The sequence below is a fragment of the Trachypithecus francoisi genome, unplaced genomic scaffold (genome assembly GCF_009764315.1).
Source record: "Trachypithecus francoisi isolate TF-2019V2 unplaced genomic scaffold, Tfra_2.0 Lachesis_group0, whole genome shotgun sequence".
NCBI classification, from domain to species: domain Eukaryota; kingdom Metazoa; phylum Chordata; class Mammalia; order Primates; family Cercopithecidae; genus Trachypithecus; species Trachypithecus francoisi.
This window is the reverse complement of record NW_022681453.1, coordinates 66,323,082-66,335,279: the sequence shown is the minus strand read 5'-3', so window position 1 is coordinate 66,335,279 and position 12,198 is coordinate 66,323,082. Positions and strand designations below refer to the sequence as shown.

At 44.3% G+C, this 12,198-nt stretch overlaps 1 protein-coding gene across 1 annotated transcript in view; it reads left to right on the top strand.

Annotated features, from left to right (window-relative positions):
- Positions 1-6,322: 6,322 nt before the first annotated feature.
- PARP14 (poly(ADP-ribose) polymerase family member 14) overlaps positions 6,323-12,198 on the top strand; it is a 55,272-nt gene continuing 49,396 nt past the window's right edge. The window contains exons 1-3 of the mRNA XM_033211019.1: positions 6,323-6,548; positions 9,282-9,415; positions 11,168-11,201. Coding sequence (XP_033066910.1) covers positions 6,362-6,548; positions 9,282-9,415; positions 11,168-11,201 — 355 coding nt within the window. The 5' untranslated portion in view covers positions 6,323-6,361. The remainder of the gene's footprint in view (positions 6,549-9,281; positions 9,416-11,167; positions 11,202-12,198) is intronic.

The window sequence follows — 12,198 nt, the reverse complement described above, 5'->3', positions numbered from 1 at the left end:
ACCATATCAGTCTCCTTCCATGTGAGTGAATGTAAACTAGCCCTGTGACTTGCTTTTACCAAATAGGGGAAGTAATGTTATGTGACCTCAAAGCCCATGCCTTAAGAAGACTCGCAATTTAAATTTTTGCTCACTGTGAAGCCAGGGCCATATAAAGTCTAAGCTACCCTGCCTGAGAGACCACATCAAAGGAAGACCCTGTATTCTAACCATCCTAGCTGAGGGGCCAGGTATGAGTGAGGCCATCTTAGATCTTCTAGACCACATAGCAGCCGTATAAGCAAGCTTAATCGGCACCTCAGATAGCAGAGATCCCCAGCCAACTCACAGAGTTGTGATAAATATAAAATGGTTGTGTTTTAAGCCATTACATTTTGGGATGGTTTGTTATCTAACCACAGATAACTGAAACACCTATAGAAAGAAATTTGCAATATATAAGGAAAATGTATGTGCGTTTACTCTTTAACCTGTCATTCCCACATCTAGGGATTTACACTGAAAATACACTCCCCCAAAAAACAAACAAATAACCAGACAAACATGTGCAAGGTTACTCAATGTGACATTATTTGTAATTGCAAAATATTAGAGATGCCCTAAATGTCACGCCTAAGAGATGAGTTAAATAAACTATCCATACTTCAGTGAACTGGGCAACTGTAAAAAATAATGAGGAAGATCTCTGTGATCTGATATGGAATAACTTAGAGCATGTATTAAATGTAAAAGTCAAAGTATAACTGTGTATAGATAGAGATATAGATTACTTATTTATAGCATGTTACCTATTGTATGAAAAGAAGAAAAAGTCATACACAAAACACATATTTTTGCCAGAAGAAAACAGGGAAACAATATTCCAGAAACTGATGATATGCTTACCTGGTTACTTACAGATATAGTAGAGATGGAGTGAGAGGATTAGGGGACTTCTCTGAATATCTTTATATGGTTTTGATTTCTGAGTGTCAAAATTTTATCATTTCCAAAAAGAAAGTCACCAAGTATGAGGAAAAAAACCTAAAATTGAATCCAAACAGAAATGATGACCCTGATTATGTGTCTTATAACAAAACCATACTCAGGAAAAAAGTATTCCAAGTAACTTTTGAGCCTAGTAATCTTACTATACACCCTCGATAGTTTCTATTCAGTGGACAAAAAGAACTACAGAGAAATCTTGCAGTTTATTTAGTAGATTTGTTGTTGATAATTGTATTGGTGTTTGTCTTAGTCTATTCAGTTTTGCGGTAACAAAGTACCATAGACTGGCTAGCTAATAAATAACAGAAATGTGTTTCTCACAGTTCTGGAGTCTGGGAAGTCTAAGATCAAAGTGCCAGCAGATTTCTTGTCTACAGAGGGCCCAAACTGCTGATTTACAGATGGTCATATTCTTGCCATGCCTTCCCATGGCAAAAGGCAGAGAGGAGCCCTCTGGGTTCTCTTTTATAAGGGCAGTAATCTGACTTATGAGGGCACCACCCTTATGACCTAATCACTTCCCAAAGGCAAAGTGATGTGTAATACCCATCACATTAGGAGTTAGGATTTAACATATGAATTTGGGGGGATACAAGCATTCAGCTTATAACAGAGTTCCAATTCCAAACTATGTTGTGTGTAATGAAGGATTGAGAAAATAAGTAAATATATTAATGTTCTTGGGAAACAAAGTTCATACTTTGAGATAAGGTTCATACAAGAGAATCATATGAGAAGAAGATCATAAGAATCATGCAAATATGAAATGGTAGGAGAGAAAGAACCTGTGGTGACTGACTGAAATTACAGCTATTTCCTAACCTGTCCGCAAAACTGAACTGAAGAGTTAGGCTTATACTGTTTATTTCTGCACAGTCTTCATTTTATATTTTTTTCCTTGTGAAAGTGTTTTTTTAGGTTTCAAAGGAAATACTTTTGTCTTCTAGTATAATAGTAATATAAACAAATTATTCCTTGAGCTACATGATCTGAGGTCATTATAGCAACCAAGAAGAAAGGTGAGATTAGATGTTTGAGTAAAACTTCTGGAAACATCTTTCTGTCTTTATTATTCAAGAATTTTGGCCGGGCGCGGTGGCTCAAGCCTGTAATCCCAGCACTTTGGGAGGCCGAGACAGGAGGATCACAAGGTCAGGAGATCGAGACCATCCTGGCTAACACAGTGAAACCCCGTCTCTACTAAAAAAATACAAAAAACTAGCCGGGCGTGGTGGCGGGCGCCTGTAGTCCCAGCTACTCGGGAGGCTGAGGCAGGAGAATGGCGTAAACCCAGGAGGCGGAGCTTGCAGTGAGCTGAGATCCGGCCACTGCACTCCAGCCTGGGCGACAGAGCAAGACTCCGTCTCAAAAAAAAAAAAAGAAAAGAATTTAGTGGAGATGTGTCTGGGTGACACAGACTGACACAGACAGTTCTGGAAGTGAGCCCAGAACTCAATGAGTTCTTTTAATTTTCAAGTTGAATTCTGACAGTTTTTGTTGTTTTTCTTTAAATTTGATTACCACATTGACTCCGTAGCCACATTTCCAGGCAGTCCATAATCCAATAAAAACGTCCTGCCTCAGGCTTTGATGGATCTAGGACTTGGAGCTTTTAGATAATAAATATCTGTGATATTTGTAATGATGTGCCACTGTTCATCTCTTTCCAACTCAGTATTCAGTGAAATCACACTAGGAACTTCATCAGCTGTAGTGAGAATATTTACATCATGGAATTGACAAACACTACAAATCAGGGCCTGAGTTATTGCTTTGTTGATTATCTGGACTTAAAGTGATGGAGAATATGCTAACAGGGCAGATTATTTAAAAGTGGGTCACATCTATAGCTATTACATTGTGAAAAGCACAAACAAATGAGGAAATATTCTTCCAGTATTTGAAAATTTTTATCCAATTTAGTATAGAAGGAATTATGTCATTGACAAATAAGGGTTCTGACATATATCTACATTGCATCACTTTCATTTTACTTGTTAATGTAAACAAAAGTGTCAACTTACATTTATGTCAAAAAATATATAGACATATATATATATATATCTCCAACACAAACTTTATCATTAAATGAGTTATGTTTGTCTTGCACTAGTAAACTTTTATTTCACTCAAATTAGAGCAATAATCTTCCATACTTAAGTATCTTCCCTGCCCAATAATTCAAAGAAACAAAATCCAGAATAATGAGTATAGATAGAAGTGTGGGAAAAATCTTTGAAACATTCTTTGAGAATCAATCAGCTATTTAGAAATTACAATAGAGTATTACACATTCTGTTATTATTTGTAAATTATGTGTTATCCAACCATTATATCAGTAAAATTTATAATAAACATAACACACATGGAAACTTTGTTTCAAAAATCTGGTTGCTCAATATTTAATAGCCATTACTGGTAGATATCATGCATGATATAGTGTGGTAATAAAATATTGTGTGTTTCTGTTTAAAAAAATATGATCTAGATTATACTGAGAATGAATGTTTGTCTTGAGACATACACATGTGTGTTCAATTCAATGGTTACCTAATTGTATGATGAGGAAAGGTCTTTACACAAACATGGAAAGATCAAGTCTACTCTGGACTCTTCTGGAGACGCCACCTCCCCCTCCCCCTCAACTGTAGTATTGGTGAAACAAAATTACTTCTGTTTGGGGAAATGCATCATTAGTAATTACTGTCCTGGTCAATTGAGGGGTATGGAGACTGTCCCTATAGAGGTTTGAAGATAAAAGCTCCCAAAAGGTACCTGAGCATAGGGAGTGAGGCCAAGGACTGTGATGTGTCCATCAGGGGGCTCCCTCTGAGGGCAGAACTTCTTGGAGTACTTTTCCCTTGATTTATGACCATGTCTTATTTTGGGGTGACTGGGCCAGGAGTTTCAGGAGCAAAATGAGGTGGAGTGGTGGGTGTGAGGTACCTACAACTCACTGATTCAGGACAAAAGGGAAAGCAGCCCTTTCCCTCCTTTATGCCTCAGTGGGAGAAATGGGGAGGCTGATGCTAGTTGGTAGAGAAGTTCAAAGGAGCACGATGCTAGGCTACAGCAGTTTGTAGAGAAACCAAAAAGGGGAAGTTAGATGAAGTACGGAAAGGGAAGTTCAGCCCAAAAATGCAGACATGGGCTGTTATGTTAAGATGAACTGTGGCTGTGAGGTGGAAGGAGAACCAAGGAACAGTGATATGAACACGGCCACTTCTACAGTAAAAGGCCACCCCAGCCCCAGGCCCTGAGAAGACACGTGCTTCCCAGGAAGAAAGGGTCAGAAAGCAGATACCCATAGGAGACAGAGAATTGTGAGAGGATAAGCATTCTTCAAGTGAGCAGGGAGAAAATAACTTACAGGAAACAAAGTACTGAAGGAGCTAATGCTGTTCAACAATTTGCCCCTTCTAGAACTTTCCTTCCTTGGCTTTCAAGACCTGCCATCCTGATCCTCTGATAGCTCCTTTCCAGTCCACCCAGGTGTGATAAGCAGACCTCGGGTGGTAAGACACGTTGTTGATAATTAAATAAACCCTCGAAAGTAATCCAGAAATGCCTCTGACTTTATTTCTTATACAATAATTATGTGAGGAAAAAGAGAAACTTTTTGCTGAGTTCTGGAACCCCAAACTCAGGGGAGAGTGGGAGAGGAGGAATGCTGATTTGACTTGTGGTTTGGGATCAGATGGAAAGGCCCTCAGTCAAAGTCACCAAGTTTGACTGAGGGCGCTTGTCCTCCCCTCCTCGGCACGCAGGGGTCCAGAGCAGTTTGGATCAGATGATGAGCGCCATCTGCAGGTAGCAAGCTGGAGGCAGGAGAAAAATATCTGTATACTGTTTAGGATTATTACAGAGCCGAAATAAAAGCCAGGTAAACCATTTGGCCCATCTCTGGTTCTCTTCATTCTGAAATTCACCCCGATCCTGTAACCCCACAACTTGCTGCCTGGCTCCTTTTTCCCCTTCACGGTCACATTTCTGCAAAGAGCCTGTTACGCTCGCTGCTTCCACTTCCTTCCCTCACTTTCAGTCCTCATAAGCTGCCATCTCCCTCTACTCCCTCCTTTCCGGGAGTCGATGCTTGCCGGTCCCCAGCAGTCCAGCAGACACTTCGCTGACCTGAAGTATCGGTAGCACTGGAATGATAATCCCCTCCCAACTCGACTTGCAACACTGCTTTATTTGGGGTCAAGGAAACACACAGCCCCAGCTTCTCTCCCACTACTTGGCCTCCCCTCTTGCAGATGCCACTATTATCCAGCCACTTGCACGGGCCATCCATGGCTGACCATGGAGTCATCCTTGAGCTTTTCCTTCTCTCAAGGCTCACATCCTTCAGCAAGTTCTGCTTTCACTATTAATTGAGATCCTCCTTTTCTCAGTTCTTCTCTGCCAGCATCCCAGTCTCAGCCACCCTTGTCTCTCACCTGGGACACTATGGTAGCCACTTGGCTGACCTCTCTGCCTCCACTTTAGCCACCACGCAGCAGCCGGAGTGATCCTGTACCTGTGAATCACACCGTGGAACTCCACTTCTTAACCCTCCAAGCTCCCTCCCCCTCCATATCCTTAGGGTTATCAGGTTACATGCCACCACCCCATAAACCCTCCTTGAGCCACCACAGCTGGGCTAGGATCCACTCCTCATCTGTTCCAGGAACACATGTATATTCTTTCCCAGAGCAGCTATTCCCCGCTGTGTTCACCATAGCTCCGTGATCTCAGTGAGAGCTCAGTGAGTCAGTTCATGGCGCCTAGTAAATATTCCACAAAAAAACCTGTGAGTGTAATTGTTTCTCCCACATTTCTAGACATGTAATACTAACAGATTAAGGAACAGAAAGCCAAACAGGGAAAGCAACGTAAAATTCTGATAATCACATTGATTGCTGAAAAAGCTCCCAAATAGGCAGCAAACATTCTAAAAGGGCCACAGTTTGCGAGTCGTTTTATTCTTTTGTAAAGGGTCGGCTTGCGGCAAAAATTAAATGATCTTTGTGTTTGGCCAAGGTCTGGTGCCCCAAAGCTGCCGACTTGATCTGCGGTTGGGGTGAGCGGCAGGCAGTGGGGCCGGAGTTAGGAGGGGGTGTGGGAGCCCGCGGAGCACAGGTGAACGGAGGCCGCCTTCCCGGGGCGCGGCTGGCCAGCCCCAAAGGGTTACTTTGGCCTTGGCTGTGGGCCGAATGCGAAGGTGGGGAGGTGGGCGGGGGATGACTCGGCCATTCCTGGGTCCGCTGTGTTAGGCTGAAGGCAAAAGGAAACCAAGGCCTGGGAGTTTTCCAGGAAACGAAAGCGAAAGAGTCAAAGTTAGCGGCCCGGAGTTGGCGCGGCCCCTGCAGTCCGGCGGAGAGCGGTGCTGAGGATGGCTGTGCCCGGCTCCTTCCCGCTGCTGGTCGAGGGCTCTTGGGGCCCCGACCCCCCGAAGAACTTGAGCACCAAATTGCAGATGTACTTCCAGAGCCGGAAGAAGTCGGGAGGCGGCGAGTGTGAGGTCCACCAGGATCCCAGGAGCCCGTCCCGCTTCCTGGTGCTCTTCTACCCGGAGGACGGTGAGGGGCGCGAGGGGTGGGGTGAGGAGGGGGCACCTCTGCCCTCCCTCCAGGGAAATGGCTGCGGGGCACACACCGGAGGGGGACTCGCCCGGCTCCGGCGGCTGCTGTAGCGGAGGTGGCCGGGCCGGGGGCGGGGGCGGGGGCGACAGAATGGACTCCGAGCGCTGCCGGGGCGCTGCGGTTCCCCGGCGCCCTGCGCTTCCAGGCGCTTAAAACGGCGCGGCCCGGAGGTGGCGGCGGAACCGCGCAAGTGACTCTTTATCCCTCGATCGTTTTCTGTCTTTCCCTGTTGTGGTGGTGTTATTGTTTGTTGTTGTTGTTGTTGTGAAGTGAGTCTATCCTCTTGTCATCCTTTTCTGTCTTTTCCTTTTCTTAAGAAACGTAACAAGTCACAGAGATTCCTCGTGGGTCTTGGAGATTCCCAGAGGTCCTGGGGTCACTTGGGAGAGGGGCAGAGGCGCTGCCTAAAATCACACGGCCTGAATGTCAACGTAGAGCCGTCACAGCGGCCACATTGGAGGGCCTGTTGATCGACCACAGGTCCCCATTGTCGACGGCCTGCCGGGGCCTTTTCCCTGAGTCTCTAGTGCTCAGATTGGGAGCAAGGATGATATTCTGAAGTGACAGTGGGTTGGGAGATTTGAGCTTTGGAGGGGGAAAGTCGGCAAAGTTCCCTCCTTACAGGCCATTAAGGGGCTTTTTCCCTTCTTCCCCACTACTCCCCACTCCCCTACTCCCCACTACTTGGTGAGTCAAGAGCCCACCGATGATCTGCTGGCTCAAGGGCCTCCCTGGTCTGCAATGGGAAGCCTGTGACCTGCAGCTCCCAGAATGGGCGTCTTTTCCACTGGCATCTTATGGATGGTGACCCATCGGGATCTAGTCAACCCCTAATTCCGCTTTCTTGTCTCTGATTTGGAGACGCATTTGGGCCAGAGGAGAAGCAAGGAGGCTGAGGCTGAGGCCGTGCAATTAGAGGGCTCCAGAAGGATCTGAAAAGGAAAAATGACACAGAAAAAGAAGGGTGCACAGAAGGAAGGAAGGAGGGGGACAGGAGACATGACTGGCTCATGGCCCTTATGAAAACAAAATGCCATGTTTTCCTAGGATTAATTTCACCAAGGAGTGCTCAGAAGGGCAACTATGTGATCTTTTCCCTTTTGGGTGTCGCTTTTCCTTGAGAGTTTTCCCCACTTTGACTTCAGAGGTCAACATCACCATCGATCTGGCCCTTAAGGATGCTTCTTTCTTCTTTAGATTCCATTATCCTTAAAAGTAGGTCTCACCCATCTGAATCACCTGGAGAGCAGGTTAACCAGGCACCTTCCCAGCTCTGTTTTAGAGATTCAGGTTCAGTGAATGTGGGGTGGGTGGTAAGCATGTGTTTAACCGGCATCCCAGGTGACCTTGGTGTGTTAAAGTTTCAGAATTTCTGTAGTTTGCTGACAACCCCAAATGAATAAAAATACAAATATCACAAAATATAATTTTGTGATGATAAAATAACTCAATTCTAGCCCTCCAAGCAGAAAAGATTTTAGTCTTACTGCTGGGCTATCATCCTTGACCAGCCCCAGCCCACAACTCCTCTTCCTCCACCCCCAGGCTGCTCCAGTGGCCCCTCTTGTCTTACCCCCCAGCACAGATGACCCAAAACTTATTAAAACTCACAACCGGCCAGGCACGGTGGCTCATGCCTGCAATCCCAGCACTTTGGGAGGCCGAGGCGGGTGGATCACAAGGTCAGGCGATCAAGACCATCCTGGCCAACATGGTGAAACCCCATCCCTAGTAAAACACACAAAAAAGTTAGCCGAGCATGGTGGTGTGCGCCTGTAGTCCCAGCTACTCAGGAGGCTGAGGCGGGGGAATCACTTGAACCAGGGAGGCGGAGGTTGCAGTGAGGAGAGATCGCACCACTGCACTCCAGCATGGCGACAGAGCAAGACTCCATCTCAAACAAAACAAAACAAAACAGAACAAAACAAAAAACAAAACAAACAAAACAAAAACAAACTCAAAACCTAGTATGGTCAAAGTTCTTGGGGGTGGAAAATCCCTAGTCAGTTTTAGTTTCCTACTTGAGGAACCACTTTCTCAGTAACAAGGGTCAGGAATTTGCTAACAATGAATGGCCTACCCTTGAAGTCCCCAAAATGCGTTCTTCTTCTGCAGAGGATATTCTCCACTCTCCACCCTCCATGCCAGGAAATGGCCTCAACAGGTGCGGGCCCATAGGATAACCTGATTTGATTCATGTAAACCTAATAGGCAGATAATAAGAATGAGCCCACCAGCACTTGTCTGTATTTATTCATGTATAGCAAATAGAAATGAATGGGAAGCTGTATCTCACTTTTATACAGTTCACTGGATTTCTGAAAAGTTGGTATAAATTGACATAACATTTTAAACCCTGTTTCAGATGTGTCTATTTTATCATACATTACCAACATATCTCCATTAACCTTACAAATAGACAAGAAAACTAAGGCTTTGTAAGTACGGCTTATTAGGAAACATGGTCAATGTTAAAAAGTCAGTTTAAGGATGCAATTCAAATCCATATCTGCTTGCTAAACTTTTCCTCTTTTACTTCACGTAGCCTCTCTTGAGAAACCGACGAAGTCATTGATGGATGGTAACGCAGCCCATAGAAATCATAGAATAATTTTGTAAATAAAGATTGCTTGTCATTTGGCCGTTTTTTCCCCCCTTTGGACATTTCAGTTCGTCAGAAGGTTCTGGAGAGAAAAAATCATGAGTTAGTATTGCAAGGAAAAGGAACATTCAAATTAACTGTCCAGTTACCTGCAACCACAGATGAAATCCATCATGTCTTTGAGGAGGAACTTCTAACACAGGCAAGTAAACTTTAGGCATGAATAAAAGGGATTTAGGTCTTCCAAGGTGTGTGAGATGAGAATCACAATGAGGAAAATACACTGGAAAGAAAAGTGTGAAGCAAACTGCAGTGAGAAAAGCAGATTACAAATGTAGGGGGAGTGAGGGCAGTGGTAGGGTAGGGTAGTATGGGATAAAGTAAGAGGGGGTACTTCCTTTCTTTTTTTTAGATGCAGTCTCGCTCTGTCGCCCAGGCTGGAGTGCAGTGGTGTGATCTCAGCTCACTGCAACCTCCGCTTCCTGGCGATTCTTCTGCCTTAGCCTCCAGAGTAGCTGGGACTACAGGAATACGCCACTATGCCCAGATAATTTTTGTGTTTTTAGTAGAGATGGGGTTTCACCATATTGGCCAGGCTGGTATCGAACTCCTGACCTTGTGATCCACCTGCCTAGGCCTCCCAAAATGCTGGGATTACAGGCATAAGCCACCACACCTGGCTGGGGGTACTTTTTATGTGATTTTAAACACATTTGGAAAAGTCAAGATTTGGGGGTTATAATAATGGTGGTTTGGGATGTAAAATTTGGGGTCTGTGTCTCCTGAGTTCTTTATAACCTGGAACCTGTTATATTTGTTTTATTTTGTATGTCATTTTGAGGAGACAGCAATCCATACTACATGTATTAAGCATCATCCCAATTGTAAAATGGAATAGTAACAATAATGATTCAACAACAGATTTTAGGATTATTTTGAGGGTTAAACAAGATGATCTGTATAAAGCACATGGCACAGTTCTTGTTATATATAATAAACACTCAGTAAATGTTTTATTTTTATTTGTTTTAGTATTGTTTTTCAGAAACAGGATCTCACTCTGTTGCCCAGGCTGAAGTGCAGTGGCATGATCATGGCTCACTGCCTCCTTGACCTCCTGGGTTTAGGCGATGCCCCCACCTCAGCCTCTCCAGTAACTGGGACTGCAGGCGCATGTCACCACACCTGGCTAATTTTTTGTATTTTTTGTAGAGTCAGAGTTTTATCATGTTGCCTAGGCTGGTCTTGAACTCCTGGGCTCATGTGATCCACTTGCCTTGGCCTCCCAAAGTGCTGGCGTTACAGGTGTGAGCCACTGCACCTGGCCTTAATTTAATTTTTTATCTTTTTTAGAGACAGTGCCTTGATCTCTCTCCCAGGCTGGAGTGCAGTGGCACCATCATAGCTCACTGTAACCTTGAACTCCTGGGCTCAAGTGATCCTCCTGCCTCAGCCTCCCGAGTAGTTGAGACTACAGGCATGCATCACCATGCCTGGCCAATTTTTTTTTCCTAAATTTTATTTTTAGAGATGGGGGTCTCACCATGTTGCCCAGGCTGGCCTTGAACTCCTGGCCTCAAGTGATCCTCCCACGTTGGCCTCCCAAATGCTGAAATTACAGGTGTGAGTCACCAAGTTCAGCCTCAATAAATATTAAACAAGGGAGAAATTATGAGCTAAGATGTTTCTCTGATGTAGGATGTACCTCATATTCCCAAACTTGGTGTTAATTGAGGTTTCTGTTATTTGTGTCTCATCTTCATTGGTAATTTTTGTGACTTGAAAGTGAATATGCCACCATGTATGGCCCCAGATGTATTCAAGAGCACCATTATCAGACCTTTTCGTTATTGTTTCTATTTATCCTCCATCTCCAGGCTGGTCCCAGGGACATTTTCTTATGTAAAGAAATTGTTAATAATGTATTAATGCTACTTTATTGTTTGCATTTCAGGAATCCAAGACCAAAGAAGATGTTAAAGAACCAGGTAAAAATCTCAGTTGAGATGACTCTGACATTCACCAAGCGGTTGGTTATTAAAGGCAGCACTTGAGGGAGTCAGCCCTCTCTTCTTGACTTCCACAATGCAGGATGTGCTCCCCTGGGAGCTGCCTTGGACTGCATCCTCTTCATAGTCTGAGCCAGCTGTGCAGAGGGTGGCTTTTAGGGCTCAGGTCATAACGATTGGAACTGCTCTCTCTGGGGCCTGGGAGACACGTTGCAATAGAGGGGAGGGCAAAGAAGTGCCAGAGAGGTGGTGATGAGCTGATCTTTACTTTCCACTTGTGCTGAGCCAGCCGCTGAGAAGCAGGGACATGATATATCGAAGGGAGTCGCACGTGGCTTAGCACTACTTCCTGAGCACTGGGTGTGAGGGTGCTGTGCTCTGAAGCCAAAACAGGAAGTTGTGACTTCTCTGTGAACACAGGCTTTTGAGCACTGGTGTAGGATTGGATTGGAGGATTGCAGTCCTCTAAAAGACAGCAGCTCTTCTTATCTCATCTGCTGTAGGAAACAACCAGTGCAATTAGCTGTTGTGGACTCCAATGCTCAACTAGCATCTGGGCATTGAGCTGTCATGCCACCTGACATTTACTAAAGAAGCAACTAGTTTTCATAGCTAAGCATGCTATTATAAAGGGTAGGAAGCGAACCACTCTGAATGAACCCAACCAGAGAGATAAAGTGATACATGTATCTAAACCTTAAGGAAAAGGAACAATATATAATCATTGTCCTCTAATATTGAAATTATCTTGAGAACATGTAGTTTTCTGCAACTTTCTCTTTTGGAAAATGGCAGTAGAGTAAGAGCTGCCTTTATTTGGCAAAAAGATTGGATAAGGATATATGGCTTATTTTTATCTAATATGGATGTCCTGTTAAAACTGTAGAATTTAATATGCATGGCTTTCTTAGGCAGCTCAGGAGTTTCATGAAATAGGAATTTTTTGTCTCTTTAGAGTCATTCCTGCTTTCCATTC